Source organism: Haliotis asinina, chromosome 12 (genome assembly GCF_037392515.1).
Source record: "Haliotis asinina isolate JCU_RB_2024 chromosome 12, JCU_Hal_asi_v2, whole genome shotgun sequence".
NCBI classification, from domain to species: domain Eukaryota; kingdom Metazoa; phylum Mollusca; class Gastropoda; order Lepetellida; family Haliotidae; genus Haliotis; species Haliotis asinina.
In genome coordinates this window covers 54,577,440-54,595,622 of record NC_090291.1, presented here as the reverse complement: position 1 = coordinate 54,595,622, position 18,183 = coordinate 54,577,440, and the positions used below count along the sequence as shown (strand labels likewise).

The 18,183-nt window shown below is 37.7% G+C and overlaps 1 protein-coding gene across 2 annotated transcripts in view; it reads right to left on the bottom strand.

Moving 5' to 3' along the window:
• Positions 1–3,844: 3,844 nt before the first annotated feature.
• The window catches only part of LOC137258500 (core-binding factor subunit beta-like), a 48,190-nt gene continuing 33,851 nt past the window's right edge, over positions 3,845–18,183 (bottom strand). For both annotated transcript variants that reach the window (XM_067796194.1, XM_067796195.1), the window contains one exon: positions 3,845–4,522. In XM_067796194.1, the coding sequence (XP_067652295.1) occupies positions 4,420–4,522 (103 nt within the window). In that variant the 3' untranslated portion in view covers positions 3,845–4,419. The remainder of the gene's footprint in view (positions 4,523–18,183) is intronic.

Genomic DNA, 18,183 nt, shown 5'->3' with positions numbered 1-18,183 from the left:
ACTCACATGCCACAGAGTGACATGGCCCTGACAATCTCTGCTTCATCACGTTTCAGATTGACTGACCTGACCTTCTTTCACTGAAATTATGTCTATCATATTCTGTTGACTTTTTCACATTTTTTTGTGTTGGGTTATGTTCCTAACTGTATGTTAGGTAGGTGAATGAATGCTGTTACAGTCACTGCTGTAACAGATGTACAACAGATAAAGGATGAAGGTAACAATATTTCATGTTTAAGACAATTTAGACATAGCTCCTGCATATAAAGGGCATACAAGATCCCAACAGCCCCCCAAATCACTTTGTTGAAATGACAGGAATCAATGTCAAAATGAAGTTAAAATCATTGCTTCCAAATGTCAGATAAATAATAACATACCAGTTCAGCAGCATCAGCACAAAGTAGCAGGCCCACAAGATCCACTGATTGCACATGTCCATATCATAAAATGTTATGCATGAGATAGACTAGGGACTACTGACTACATGTGTGGCACATCACAGAACGCCACACTGGACACACTGTGACATCACAAGGAATCTTGTTTTACCATTACAGCTTGTTGACTGACAAATGCTAAGCCAATACTGACAATAACACAAGGAAGGAGAACTAAAATACTAACATAAATATACTGAAATGCAAAAGAAAGGCACTTTTAAAAAAATGAAATCTCATATAGGTAAGTGTTCACATTTATGTCTTCAATTTGAAAACATGACCAAAAAAGTTGCATTTCTTTTGCTGCTCAGTATGGATCAATGAAGCACATTTAAACAAAACACTTGTGTCCTTTTTCAAACAAAACGAATCTAAAGAATCTAACAATAAAACTAAAGATATAATCCGACCTTATCTGTCACCCTGACCTTAAGCATAAAAAAGCATAAAACTGTTCAAAAGGATAATGAAAAAATATAAAAGTAATATTTCAATAAAAATATATTTCTGTAAAACTGAAAACTATAGAAATATAGCTCAAGCTATCAAAGGCTAAGAAATGCAAAACTATGTGACATTGCTTGCTTATAATGAATAATAGATTATTCCACACAATGCTTATATGATAATGCTTACCAGAGACTAGAAATCAAGTGAGCCATGAGCAATTTATCATGGCTTGCAGGTTGCACAAGTGCATGTACCCTTGCAGGAGGTGTGCAATTCTAAAATCAGATAACTACATTCGCGAGCTTTGGAATCAGACTCCAGTATATGTGCTTTACCACAAACCATTCAACTTAAAAGGTGCTATCTCATTTTCATTTGACAACAATGTTGCGCATTGTGTGAAGAATACAATCAATAATACACCCTAAAATAGCTTCTAACACAATCTGTGAAAGTCTGTCTACATATTTAACATGCATCATCAGTTGATTATCAACCAATATTCCTTGGAACAGTTTATTTTGATATTCATCAAAACTACATCAATTTGAATGATCCTTAGTAAGCTCCACAAATACACACCATGTTCAGGCCAGACCAACTTAATTACTTGTGCTATCTGGTAGACCCATCTCTCCACGGAAAAATAAAGTCTCTGAATGTAGTCTTATATCAAATTTGACAGATACATTGACTTTGTGGGTCTACAAACCCAGAAACGTTTGGTTTTATCCCCAAAATAGGAACTACATATAAGTGCATGTAAGGCACAAAGTGCAGCATTAAGTATAGCCATTAACTATGTTTTCTTTAAATGTATTTGTTCATCTTGCCTTCATGGATACAAAGGATAACAATATGTAGAAGTTATTAAATTTGTCTGGCCTGTTGAGAATCACACTACAGTGTATGGAGAGACATCACCTGTTATTCAAGTTTATTAAATCTTTCCTGTTTTCTTTCAGTATTAAAATGGAATCAGATTGATCATAATACATACTCCAAAACTGTTTTCATAAATACATCATACAAAAAACCTGTTCTAGAACCTCTACTCTTGAGTGAGATTCCGAAGATGACACAGTGAATTCACAAACTGACTATCAAATAGGGATGAGTGATTTGGTCTGACTGCTGCTTCAAACAGTATTCCAATGATATCATTATGTGTTGGCTAATGGAAGAGAAAACCTCAGAGTGATGCAGATCTCCTATCTTTACCAAACTAGTGGCACCAGCAGCACGGGAATGGTGGTGACAAACTGAACAAATCCGATCTTCAATCACATGCATGGCATGGGAAGGGACACATAACTCTGTTTTAAGAACTGCTCTGCTTGCAAAGGCTGGGTGGGCTCCTCATGCCCACTATGCTGATAAAAACGAAACACATTAAAGATCGAAACATGACATCATCAGGGATTTACAGGATACGATTTCCTCTGTCCAATACTCATAAAAATTGACTGTGGTCGCAACAAAATTTATCAGCGCATCCACAGGTACGCAGAAAAAGTCCAAATACTTTTGTAAAAATTCCAGTCAAATAACCATAAGTTATTACTGAGTTTGCTACTAGCTGGCTTAAAGTATCATTTACATTACTGTAACAATTAATGTGCTGATCATGATACACAAGACAACAACAGTATTAATGATAATATCTAAGTGTCTGGGATCCATGTTTTGTTGTCCAGGACCCATGAAAAAATTATAGGCCTGCGTCCCTGGGATCCATAAATACAGAACTTAAGGTAAATCACTGCATCATCCATATTTAATGAATCAACATTATTCTGAAATCGTACAGTCATTATTTTCAAACCCAAATCCTTCCATCATATGATGCCATTACATGCACACGAGAACGATTTTTATACTTATTCCTGGCAAATAACAACCAAATGTACAGAAAACAAATTAAAATTCCACACTGTGTCACTCCAAAATAACCTCAAGTTGCTAGGAAATTGGATTCAAGTTGATTTACCCTTTATCCTGATAAAAATAATGCATCATGATGTTTGACATTTCACCAGGTCAAACAAATAAGTGCTGTCGCGATATTTGTCAAACAACTTCCAGAACATTTCTATGAATGACTCATACATCCCAATGATGTTTTTTTAAAAGATACTACTTTAGTAATATGATCCTGTAACACCTAAGCATTACTGAGAAATCAATGTAATTAGACCTAAAACGCCATATTTGCAAATGTATCAGAGGTTTTCCAGAGCTGCATGTCATTGCAAGTAGGAACACTGCTGTCCTAGGAACTAGACTTCTACAGGCACAACCTATACTAGATAAGGGACTGAATTAGTTCATGTTGTATGAGGACCTCTCTGAATGACAGCATATGAAACTTGTTAAAATTTTAGCCAGACCACAGGACTGGTTAGATATCTTGATATACATGTCTAAATTTTAACCTGACCATTGGGCGTTACAATAACCCATCCAGGCGGTCGTACAGAGAGGTATTTCAAACACTGTGAGTGGGCTTTAAAACCGCAACCACGTGGGAAGCAAACCCAGGACTTCTAGTGTGCCAGGCAGACAACACTAGACTACCTTTCAAGCAAATATACCAGCAACATGATGGAATGTGCGTTAGTCATTTCATATGAAAGTAATGTGCCTTAATCTCATTTACAGGCAAGGTTTTCCTCAAAACAAAACTGAAAAAGTGGTACTGACAATGGTTGGATATTAGATACATTGAGCAACACACATTTTATCCTCCTAACAAGATTCACTTATGAAAATAACTTATAACAATATGCACCTGCACCTCTTAACACGCATACAATATCAGTTCATAACATGCACTTCTATTCTTATTTCCTCAAAACCCAGCAGAACCTACTGACCAAACATAACACAATTTAATAAATATCAACATTATCTAATTATGTCACACATCATTACAACATATTGTCATATTTTTTATTTTTTTTTGTGGAAAGTCATATGATATCATTGAAAAAAGTCTAGGTCGACCAAGTTCTTCATGATGATGTGAAAGATTCAGGTGTTCCTGGACTAATTTCAGCGGTATATGTACCTCATCTGTAACAGCAGTACCACTAAATGCATGTAGTAACACTTTCACCCATGGAATGTCATGTTACATAAATTGCCTCAGAAACTGAGATGGAAGTATGGTCACCACACATAAAAATGAGATTCATTGTTGAATGTTGATTTTCTTCAAACTGGTCCTTAATGTACCATTATCCAAGCAGGTAGACGTCAGTTTCTGATCAGCTGAAATTCCATGTACACACTTTGTGGTTGTTAAATCACCGGTAATTAAACAGCTTGTTAATTACAGCCATGTCTAGGTCACATGACCTTTTCTGCACACAACCTTTGGTTCCACAGTTTTTACAACAAATATTTTTCAAAAAATATTCTATACTTTCAGACTATTTATATCAGTTCTCTATTTTTGTCAATAATTTCATAAAAATTGACATTAAAAATAGAATAAATTAGTCTCCTGTGGAGGTCTATGTTACAATATGTACAGTCTTGGTTTCCATGGCGATCGCTGAGCGTCAGTCACTGCTGCTCGTTTCTGAGGGGCTCGGATTGGAACCTCGATCCTGTTGTCGGCTCTGAAATACAAGATCAATTTTATCAGAAATCAACAAAATCAGACTTGTTAAATTGAATTAAGCGCAGAAAAACATTACTTTCATGAATCCAATTTTTGAAAACAAATTCAAATATGGACATGAGTGAGTGAGTGAGTGAGTGAGTGAGTGAGTGAGTGAAAGTATTTCAGTTACTGCACTACTGTAGGAGGAAAGGTCGTTAGGTTTGGTTTGTTGGTTAACGCAGCACTCAGCAGTGGTCTGTAAATTATCAGGTCTGGATCAGACAATAAAGTGATCAACATCATGAGCATCAAGGAAGGCAATTGGGATACGATGACGCGTCAACCAAATCAGTGAGACTGAGCTAGTGGCTATGGTATGGTGCTGAGAAGCAAGTAATGCACAAAGGTGACATGCCATGATCATGGGACTATGACACAGGGTTGCAGCTATGTAGTGACCAATCTTGTGACCCATCCACAATCCCCTGTATGTGGCTGAACATAGGTTTGAGATGTGCCCTATGTACACAGCTAAAGGTGGGCTTGTGGGCTTGACAGGTATCAGAACATAGTTCAAGGGTTCTCTTGAGGGGTGTCCTTTGTTTGTGGTGAAATGTGGGTTCTAGGGATACCTCACATATATAGGTGATGGTAGGCTTGCTGAAGGTTGGGTTTGTCAGACATCGAGTCAGTGTCAAGGGTTTCACCTGATATGAGAAGAATATAAATGCATGTATTCAAACCAGGGGTAGTTTTCAGGTGACCTTAACTCTGTGTTCAAAAGTGACATGCAAAATGAGATCCTAAAGTCACATGAGGAGGTGCTTAATGTCACATTCATGACTACTGCACATAGACAGTGGCAAGCATGCATTTGGGGTGTGTGGCTGCAGGTTGTTTTAGTGCATATTTAAGTTTAACAGTGCTAGCCCACCATGCTGCAGTAAACACATACCCTTCTTCTACACATTATACTGACTAAATCAGTGAAAGGTTCTCTCCCCCTCAAATTCCAAACCTAACCTTCACATGTGTGATCCAACTGCATAACATCATCAATGCACAGTCAAGATTTTTGTTGACCCGTTGACTGTAAGGGAGACAACTTGAGAGAGTAAAACATTCCACAATAGCTTAAATTACGTGGGAGTAACCTTGGAGTGTTCAACCATGTCAAGGTCTCACAAGTATTATGTCACTTGATATGTCATGATTCAATGGTAGCACATTCTGAAGCCAAAATATGGGATTGGTTGTGAAGGGAAAAAACTTCATTCAACATGTTTGAATAATTAAGATGAATATAACCTACAAGGTAGAATAATGACGGTGTTTAATTGTTGCAGGTGTGATAAACTAGGACTTGAAACCGCCAAGGTCACCCAACTGTGTGTGCATCGAGCACATTTACCCACCTATCAGCAACCAGCCATGCAGACAAGCATGATAAATCACATGTGAAACAGTCAAAGCATCAAAAACCCATTAAAATAATCATCCTTTCAATGAAGATTCTGTTGGAGCCGTCTCCGAACACCACAAATAGAACTACACCACACCTTGTCCCTTAAACCCGTCATATCAATCAGTCAAAGGCAATCTCCTTGCCATTGCCACACCATGGAACACAACTGCTGCTCCTATGCCTGCAGACACTCCCGAATTCCTTGGTCAACCACAGGTACCCTCTTACACGCCTCAGGTGCACGCACCAACAATGTAACTTGCCCCCAGGTTGTTTTTGTCAACAGGTTCACCGATATTTTTACAGGCATTAAGCTTCTCCCTGGCCTGTCAAGTGAGAAAACCACATTTGCCATACTTCCTGCTTTTTATCATTGCAAGAAATTGTGGGAATGTGGAGAATGTCACAGTCTGCGGTCACTGTGCCACCCACAAGTCGCCACCATCATCGTCACCACATTTCTGGGGATGAGCTTGGACTAGGAAATTAAATATTGGGTCTCCAAACATCCACGGTGTTGCCAAGATGGATAAGAAATTAGAAAAACATTAGCTAATGCTTTAAGTTACACTTAAACTCTAATCGAAACCATAGTTCTGAAACATTTGAACCAAAACACTTTACACAGGTACATTTGAGGTGATGCAAAGACAAAATGATTAATGGTTGGATTCCTCGCCTGGAGGCTGAGGTGGTGATAAACCTCACATAAACCACTATGAAGAAACAAGGGTCTCTTGGAAAAATGCACAGGTTGCAAATTTTCAGAACTTTAAAATTCTAAGCTGTTTGAAAACAACCAAACTAGTGAATCTTAAAAGCAAATATACTTATGTTATTTATTTAATTTCATATATATTTTAAGTAAGTGAGGGGATATGGTTATAAACCAGTTTGTCAATATTCCCAGCAAAGTCCAATCAGGAAACACCAGAAATAGGTTTGACATATTGTACTCATGGGGATGGAAAGCTGCTCAGTGAATTGTGGCACTTTGCTTGAGAGGGCCACTGGTTTTATAGAGACAGTTTCACACCAAACACTTATTACAAACTGATGACCTCCTCCAAAGTTACTGCCAGACTGAACAGGTCTGCCTCAAACCTCAAACAGTCTGCAGTGTCTGCAGGAATACTAACATAATCAAAGGAGCAAACATATTCATTGGAGGGTTTTACAAGACGTCACGACAATAGTTTAAGTAAATCCTAATTTCATGAAGCTAATTTCTGAAGGATAATTGAACCAGAGGACTATAACCAAGTATTTTCCATATTTTACACACATTAAAACACATTCTCATTATCAATGTATTCTACCTAAACGAAGCCAATCACAATGTCCCTGGAGCAATGTCACTAGAGTTACAACCAATCAAATCACAGATTTAAAAATTATCCATAAATGCACCTTAGGATATAGACTGTGGTAATAACATTTCAGCTACTAAAGAGTCAATTTATTCAAAAGACAGCATTTCTTACAATAGGATACCATTCTGCAAAAGAGAGCTCTGACATTATGACAGCCATGTTGAATTTTTTTTCTTCTTCTTTTACAAACAGGCTTAAAAATACAAATCAATAGAAAAAAAATTCTCCCTCAAATATTGATAGGGGGATCAAATAAATGAAAACAAAATGAAGACAGAAAGTGGTGGGTTGTTTCAGACACTGAAACATACAGACACCTTCTTTGATTGTAACTCAGACAGTCCCAAAATAGCTATTTTAATTACACAGCAATTGTGATAGTTTGGCTACTGAAACTGAAAACATAATTATTTAAACATAAACAAGCTAATTAATGTGACAGATTTGTGATAATGGCAGCAGCAGAACACAGCAGCTCCACATAATAACTAAAGTCAAGTTTAATACAATTAACCAATCTTTCAAAACTACCAAGATCCTAATTAGTGCCAGTGTTTGCAGTGTAAGCCACTGCTGCTGGTTCAGGTACGGTATCATGTGTTTGCAATACATGCAGTCTCCGGCACACAATAACCATGACCTACAGGAATCAACAAGTCATCAGTATCAACCTCAGGAGCTCTTGTTGCCATGACGATGGGGAAACATGTTTGTCCTTATCACCTGTATACAAAGATATCACTGACACCCTGTCAAGCCTATTGTCAGTCAAACACAGGTAGACAAGAGTAGTCACAGGTGAGCGGTGCTCTCACAGGTACTGTGGTAGATCACATAGGGAGCAGGGTGTCTTTAAAGGGCAGTCAAAATGTCAGGGTCAGTGTCAAGGTTGGATCTTAACATTGTAATTAGTTTCACAAGAGAAACTGCGAGATGTGTTTGTGTAAAGAGGTAATTGTTAGCGAGTAGACTGATAAACTCTGAATCATGGTCTAATGAACATTGAGTCTTCAGTTAATGGGTCTTGGTGTTTTGGGGTGAAGGTCATGTTACAGATAGGTCTTGGTTATTGGGATAAACAACAGTTAGATATTTGTCTTGGTGTTATGTGGTGAAGATCAGGTTACAATGGGACCATGTTTTCTTGGATCATGTTAAAGATGGGTCTGGATGTTTTGGGATAAGGCTCATGCTGCAGATACATCTTGTCGTTTTAGGATGAAGATCATGTTAAAGATGGGTCCTGGTGTTCTAGAATGAAGATCATCATGAACAACAAAAAGCAACTAAAGCCTATATCCCTGTAAGTCAATGACCCGTTTATAATGGCCTGTCGTGGATATATGTTTACCATTCACTTGACACGTGAGCCGGAAATGTTTTACCAATTCCTGATAACTTACCCACAAAATGGCACAAGGTCAGCTAATGAGTTAAATTTTCATGTACTTCTTGACAGTTTTTCCCCTTGAGCGAGTGGAGACATCTAGTGAAGCACGAAGAAAGGTGTTAAGGCCTTAATGTGTGATGTAAGTGCGTAGAAGACGTCCCAAATGGCTGTATTGTGATGTATGACATGACTGTGGAGGTAGTAAAGTGTCACACTGTTTACACTGTACCGGCGCACTTGACACCTGGATACAAAGACACTTGCTGTCACGTACAACCAACAGCATGAAAGGAGCAGCATGTAAGTGTTAGGTATAATATCAGTGATTGAGTTCACTCAGCACAACTTCTACAGGCAAGGTAATCATGTTCCTTTTGTGCATTCATGGAGATTCAGAGATAGGAGAAGATATATAAGCACCTTTCTAGGAATTACCAAAGAGATGAGTGCTAATCCTGCAGTGTATAAATTGTCCTCTCTGTAATCCAACTCTGTCTATAATCAAGCACTCCTTATCAATCCTCCTATAAAATCAATCACTCTCTACTGACTCTCACCTCCACAACCAAGACCTCTCAATGATTACCCAACACTCTATATAAACCCTCTTCTTTATACACAAGGGCATTCTTTACTCCAGCACCCATCATAATCCCAATCCTTCTTCATGACCCATTCAGCATTCACCTTCAGCATTCCTCTCTATAATACAACACTCTATCATACAGCATTCTTTACTCCAGCACCCATCATAATCCCAACCCTTCTTCATGACCCATTCAGCATTCACCTTCAGCATTCCTCTCTATAATACAACACTCTATCATACAGCATTCTTTACTCCAGCACCCATCATAATCCCAACCCTTCTTCCTGACCCATTCAGCATTCACCTTCAGCATTCCACTCTATAATACAACACTCTATCATACAGCATTCTTTACTCCAGCACCCATCATAATCCCAACCCTTCTTCCTGACCCATTCAGCATTCACCTTCAGCATTCCTCTCTATAATACAACACTCTATCATACAGCATTCTTTACTCCAGCACCCATCATAATCCCAATCCTTCTTCCTGACCCATTCAGCATTCACCTTCAGCATTCCACTCTATAATACAACACTCTATTATACATCATTCTTTACTCCAGCACCCATCATAATCCCAACCCTTCTTCCTGACCCATTCAGCAATCACCTTCAACATTCCTCTCTATAATACAACACTCTATTATACAGCATTCTTTACTCCAGCACCCATCATAATCCCAATCCTTCTTCCTGACCCATTCAGCATTCACCTTCAGCATTCCACTCTATAATACAACACTCTATCATACAGCATTCTTTACTCCAGCACCCATCATAATCCCAATCCTTCTTCCTGACCCATTCAGCATTCACCTTCAGCATTCCTCTCTATAATACAACACTCTATTATACAGCATTCTTTACTCCAGCACCCATCATAATCCCAACCCTTCTTCCTGACCCATTCAGCAATCACCCTCAACATTCCTCTCTATAATACAACACTCTATTATACAGCATTCTTTACTCCAGCACCCATCATAATCCCAACCCTTCTTCCTGACCCATTCAGCAATCACCCTCAACATTCCTCTCTATAATACAACACTCTATTATACAGCATTCTTTACTCCAGCACCCATCATAATCCCAATCCTTCTTCCTGACCCATTCAGCATTCACCTTCAGCATTCCACTCTATAATACAACACTCTATTATACATCATTCTTTACTCCAGCACCCATCATAATCCCAACCCTTCTTCCTGACCCATTCAGCAATCACCTTCAACATTCCTCTCTATAATACAACACTCTATTATACAGCATTCTTTACTCCAGCACCCATCATAATCCCAATCCTTTTTCCTGACCCATTCAGCATTCACCTTCAGCATTCCACTCTATAATACAACACTCTATCATACAGCATTCTTTACTCCAGCACCCATCATAATCCCAATCCTTCTTCCTGACCCATTCAGCATTCACCTTCAGCATTCCTCTCTATAATACAACACTCTATTATACAGCATTCTTTACTCCAGCACCCATCATAATCCCAACCCTTCTTCCTGACCCATTCAGCAATCACCCTCAACATTCCTCTCTATAATACAACACTCTATTATACAGCATTCTTTACTCCAGCACCCATCATAATCCCAACCCTTCTTCGTGACCCATTCAGCATTCACCTTCAGCATTCCTCTCTATAATACAACACTATCATACAGCATTCCCAATAATCCTTCCACAATCTAATCACTCTTTACAAACTTGCCACTCTATATCCCAACATTCTCTACAATCCAAAACTGCCTAGAAAATAGTCCTTCACTCACCACAAACATCCCTCTTATATTTCTCTCTAAACATTGTCATCAAAGTCCAAACTTCATGCAGCAAAAGTATATAATCCTGTGATTTTTCAAAACAACACCTGTATTTTCTCTTCAGTTGTTTGTTTCTATGACAAACAAGTCACTTAAACAATCTCTTACATATAAATTAAGTACTGAACAATGGTGAAATGAATATAATTTCCTGGGTGAAAAAAGTAAATACCACATCACAATCATTTTTTTCCCCAAAATATATCTATTTTTAGGAATTTGATTATAATTTTCTTTTCAAAAAAGTCCAAATTTTTCACAAAGTAAACAGACACCTATGACAGTAGCAACATCTGGTCTATGTGTGTTAAATCAAGCTTATTTAAGAGACCAGGAGAAATTTACACTGTATCAAATTTAATTTGATACAAGCCAATCAAATGGAAATTAGGAAGGGGAGAGATGATGTTAGGTAACTTCATACAAGCCGGTTGGGGCAGATAAAGTCCTCTCTATTGTTCCTGGGGTGTATGGGGGATTAGATCCATGATATGTGTTACGCTTAAACCCCCCTGTGGAGCCAAACTGCGGTCAGGTGTCTCCCTGAACGACATCATGGACTTGTTGAAGTTTTTTACAAAATTTCATGTCACCCAAGGGAAAACAATATGTGTCGTGACTATTAGTACTTTTACCAGATTTTATTACACCCCTAAATAATTACAAAGTTAATTACAATGGCGTATGATAATCTTTGTATCCGATCAATTTTATATCCCTTTGTCATCTGCGGGTTGAGAGGGTTAATTCTCCTGGGTTGATATTAATGGAATTAATGGGTTAATAAATCAAGTGATTTCAACAAACTTCTTTGTATCTGCTAATTATTTGAGTATATCCTTTTTTCTCAATTTCTAATCATTTATACCTGTACGAGGATCATGATCAACCCCATATTTAATAAATTCCATGATTCTAATGAATTATCATTAACTGCAAAGCTCACAGGTAATATATTATACTGTCGTGATTTTTTGTATCACTTTTGTGTGAATTCACTGCTCTCAATCCATATCAAATTATCATGCACCATCAAAATCTAACATAAACTATTTGATTCCTTTTAGGAAATGTGTGATAATCATTGAAGTGGTTCACTGACTCCATCTATGAAGACTTCTACCTGTTTAACTGACTTCCTCATCGGGTGTTCTTATTCTGTGCATTATAGTATTCTGTTCAGTTGTAATCTCATTAAGGTATGCCAATTGTTACTGTTTTTCCTCCACCTACCACATGCATTCATTATAACTGTATCATCTTGCTTCACAACAGTATAAGGATCTTAATCGAACCATCACTGTTGCATTAAAAGTTGTTATCTACAAGTTGCGTCTACTTTGTCATCTATCATCTTCATGAAGAAAGTAACTACCATCTGACAATTTGCTGATAATACATACTTAATGAACATTAATTAAATGTTTTTCTTAACATTATTAAAACATATCAGATATTTACAAAAGACTTCTGACAATAAATCAGCCTTTCTAAACAAAACAACATGTAAGATTCACTTTACACTCCCTTTTCCAATGCAAGAAAGCTATCAATATTAATGACATTATGCTGTATAACACGTAATGAAGCATACTTGAACCACTCAATTACACAATGTATAATATTTTGATTTAATCATGTAAAGTTTAAGAAGGTTACTTATGTTCCAGTAAACATGACGAAGTCAGTATAACTGTGATAGGTACTACTAAAGGGGAAGAGAAGATGTCTGTCCACAAGCTCCAAGACTTCCACTGTTGGTCAGACCAGTCAATACAGTTATGAAAGTAAAGATATCAATCAAAACTGACAGTTAAGTCACTTAAGTTTGTGAGGTGTATAAATGAAATAATGACAGGTAGGACAATGTTGTCCCAGCTATTACAGTTTCAGTTTGCCAGATTAATACTCAATTAGGGTGCCACAAGACTGGAAGTACATGAGAAAGGATTTCACTCAAGTGTAGGCAGCAGTTGAGCGGCCATTGTTGGTGGGAACAATACTTGTCATTTCTATTAGGAAGCTATGTCCATACCAACTTATCTGGCAACAAAAATGTTTAGAAAGTCTTGCTAATTTGTAAGAAACATATGGTGTTAGTGTGAGAACGAAAATGTGATACTGAGTTGAAATTCTTTGCTTCAGTTGTTTTGGGCCCAGCGACTATGATTCCACTCCACAAGCACCATCTCACACTTTACATACAAGGCATCAAGTCATCATTATAATAATTAGCCAGAGCATCCGACTAATGATAGTTTGCTAATGGGCGACACTGACTTGTTCTCCCATGAGATTTCCCATAATCCCTTTGTCCACTGTGCTAACAACAACAGGCCCTTAAAGCACCCAAAAGCCTTTTTTGATCTGTTAAGCACAGTATTGTAATGAGACCAGTTGTATACAATGTCGGTCAGTCTTTGCCAAGGGTCATCCATTCTGCGGCCAACGCTGAACGCATCATTGATTTAAGACAAGTGTTTGCATTGCACGATACAAAAAATACGGATTTCACCATGAGGGGAGGCAACTGTTTTGACAAGGTCAATAATAATAAGACAATACAGTACATCTTGATTAATGATGGGGGATGATGGATTTATTCTTAATGTGAAGCCCACTTGGACGATACAGTTATGATTGATAGAAACTGACAAAATTGTCTATGGCTAAGAGTCTGTGAATTCAGATGGAAATGTGTTTTCACTGCAAGTCTGTTCAAACTGCTAATAAGATACATAGAGTTAGAATCATGACAAACAGCGAATCTGTCTCAAGGAAAGAAAGGGATAAAAACACTTGCTCACTGTTTCTAATCTTTAAAAACTTCTGATTGAAATTTGGTCAAAGTGTTACAATGATAACACCTCATGTCATTATGAATAGCATCTATTTTCAAATCTTTTCTGAGTAAAAAAGGAAAAAGAAACTTTCACTTATTTTGGAAATGATAAAGTAATTATTCACATTAAAAAAATCAATGTATAATAAACAAAACGGGAAAATATCTGCATGCAAGTAAAAGTGTCTATATTAATGAGCAAGTGTGAACCTACAGATTATGTCTGTACTTAAGTAGACAGTATTTCTAACAATGCATATTCATCACAACTTGACAGACCATTACTGACAGAGAAGCAACAGGGGTGTACAATTCCCTGCAACCAAGGAGAAACGTCGTCGTGTGACCTCCACGTGTCTAGTGTCACTTCAGCTACTTAACACGCGTTATATGTTGAGGCAGTGACTAAGCTCACTGAACCGTGTCTGAACAAATGGATTAACATGGCCGTCAGCAATGCTGGAAATATTTGACTAGCTATTATGGACTTAAACAAACACATACTTAATCATAGTAAAAGTTTCCTCGTAGTTTTTCCTATTGAGAGGAGTCGCAACTGGCAGCCGGTACATCGTGTACGACATGAAGTGACAACAGAAGCTTGTTTACAACTACCAAAGCCGTCTATACCATGCACACGACGAAAACTGTCACAAGAATCGACAGAATTATCCCCAATTTCAATATGCCAGTATAAGATTTACCAAGGGTAATAATGAAATCACTGAACATGTCTCAGCCTGGATATGCAGCTTTCTACATTTGTGGGAATTATTTTGTTAATTTTTTCTGGTTTGTACAATAAACATTGTCAGATGGGGTGTGACAGCACATGTTAGTTCAAATAAATACTCGAAAAAATTAAAAGTATAGCATAAAATTCCTGTTACCAATTACCAAACAGGTTAACAATCTGTAGAATAGTGTTCATTGCCTTAAAAAGCAGCAGCTAATTTTCAATCTTTAAAAGTCTTTCAACGAATTTCTACCACTAAAAAAAATTCAAAATCTGTCCATATGCAGCTTTGCACTTTGTTCAAAGGAATAAAAAGTGTTCTGTTGTGACTTCTCAGTGTAATAGCTGTATGAACAAACAGTGACCAGATGACTATAGACAGTACTTGGCTACAGCGGGAAACTTCAGTCTTTACTTTGAAAAGTGTGCGGGACAAAACAAACTGATCCTCTCTAACACAATGCTATGACTTGAACATCACCACGACAACAAAACAACTCTCTTGCCCTGTATTCCACCCCATTCAAACTATTGTACTGGTAGTTTCCTTTGATTACCTGGCATATAAGAAAACACAACCAACTCAAACACTCTGTCCTCTCCGGGTAGTGATAACCACCACTTCTGACACACCAGCAATAAAGTATAATATATTTGACAAATTTGTATATGTACAATTATTTCACAGTTTCTTATATAACAGATACATAACTAATAAGGAGATAAAGAACAACATTCTCATATGACTCTACTTAATGATGTCGGATGGGTACTGTTACACAAAGACTTCCAACTGTGGATGAACCTTCTCTTCTTTTGATTAGTGTAAATCTGATGATGAAATTATTCAATGGTTTCATTTATTGTTTTTATGCATAATGCCATTCCACACTAAGACAGGAAAATTCACTGTTTGGTTAATCAACAATATTCCTATATTTCTTTTTTCTTTTCTGGTTCTGCAACGTGAGACCTTTTTCTAGTTCACTTTCTTTTTGAAAAACTTCCTGTACCTCACTAACAAATATATCATTAGTATTCTAGCAAATACATCACATCACACAATACTATAATTTTTAGCAACATGTTTCAAATAAATGAATTTTGTAGCTGAGGTGAAGATACTTCAGGATAGTTAGGTATGAAAATAAGTACAAAGACAATGAAAAATATTACAATTCTAATGTAAAGCAAGATGAATGTAAATATTAAAATGTAGTTAAATCATTAATCATGTGACTTTCATGTGCTCTGACAGACAAAAACACTGAGTTAATCATTCCACTTCAACACAAGCGATGTGTTGTTGACAAGGAGGTATGAGCATTATTTCATGTGAACCTTCCATGACTGAACACTGGGACCTGGGAAACAACCTTATCAATCTTTCAAACTCAGGTGCATACAGGCATAAAAACAAGAAAGAAAGAGCGTAAATCTAAACCTAGTAAAGTTTTTGCTTTGAAAAAGACAGCTCTTATTAAAAAATGTTATAAAACAATGATGGATCCAAATTACAGGATAGAGAGTGTCACCTGTTTACCAACCAAGGTCATAAATCACTGAATTGTGGCACAGGTCTAGCTGATGTTTTAACAGTTAATCTCAGACCCTCGCTCAGACAAAAGCTGCTAAGTGGGAGAGCTGTGTGACGGGGATGGGGAACAGAGGAGGTTAGGTACCCTGCTATGCCACAAAAGGTCACCTGAGTGGGTCAAAGGTCATCCATCATCTTAGCACAAGACTCCTGTCAGACAATGACAGAGAATTCATACCAACCCTACCTCCTACCACGTGGAAAGAGGTTTTTTAAGAAAAAAATTAAAATGGGGACGAGCTGGGACGTGTCCCTTACGAGAATAAGTACAGTGTATGACTGGCGCACACGTGCTGAACAAAAGATGACGATCGCAAAGCCGACCCAGTGAAGTGACGAAGAAGAAGTGTGTTTGGTGTTGCTTGTACTCTCGTCAACACGTGGACCCGGCTGTGTCTCCACTCAACCATATCAAGTCAATGACTCTGAGGCCAAAGTCGTCATTCAACACAGGACTTGTTCACAGTACTGCTACCCTGTCCCTTACGCCCCCCCACTGTCCGGTAATGCCTGAGATTAAACAAATATGGTTGAGTGGTCCAGCCCCACCGCATCCTCGTCCCCACAACGTCAATGCTTCATTTGGGTGTTGGGGTGGCAGCTTTCTTTACACTGCACTCCATTGAAAAGCTCCACTCACGTGTGTTTCCAATGGAGCTTGCCCAGTCAATATATCCCAACAATGAAAATTGTGTAATTATTTTTAGAAATATTCTTGTTATCTCAAAATAGAGGTGAAAATTCTTCATTATTATTTGCAAAAAAATATGGAAAATCAAGTTTAATTATGATGTTCATCTGAGAATTTGATTGAAATTGTCACGAAGTATTGTTTATTCAAAGAAAGACGTGATTATAACTTACAATGGAGGAGTTATCACAAATATCAGCCATTCAGTTAATGCAGTCAAACTGGTTTTATATCAAAAAGGTATTGTTTCCTCAAGATCTCAGATAAGCTTTCACTCCATTAACAGAATCTGGTTGTTGGAAATGACAATTTCAATATTAGATTTCCTGATAAACATGTATGAGATTTGTAAACACTCCACTGGAAATTCACAATTTATAACTTGTTTAGAGAAAAACCTTTGATTTGATTGAACTCTTTAGAAACCTGCCCTGACTCATTGGCTTCCACAAGGTTCATCCTAGATAACATTTACTCGCAACAATAAAACCTCAAATCTCCCAGGCTGTAGGGATCAAAAGGGAGAGTAATTTTAACCCTAATTAAAAGGAAGTGGTGAACTGTCTTCAGGTTGGACAAGCAAACACACACCTCTCTAGGGAGAACCGTCCCCTCTCTATTCAGCACCCCTCTAGCAGGTGCAGGGAATAAGCCAAGGTGACAAACCTCTGCGACCTCCACGCCCAAACTAAGACCGAAAGCTCAAAAACTCATTTGTTATGAACTTCGAACCTAATCCAAGTACAAAACTTACAAGATAATAATCCTGGCCACTGAGTGTTTTTAATCTCATTTGCTAAACACACACAGCTCTTTAAGAAATTGTGGCATCATGTAAAGCCACAGTGTGATTTAATCTATCATAATTAGGGGTCATACTAGCTGCTGTAATAAACCTAACTGATGAACTGACTCCCCAGGGGTGAATCTCTACCCACAAAGCTTGTGGGCAGTACAAGGATCACCTGACATGACTCCCAACTGGTCCTTTCTATAGCCACCCTCACCCTGGCCACGGACTTCATTGTAGCATGAAGAAATGTGAACAGAACCTAAGAGAAGACTTGAAAATATGAATCTGATTTCTTTGTGGAAAGTACAATAATGATTATTACTGTGTTGGCAAACATCATAAAAGTAATACTTGAACAAA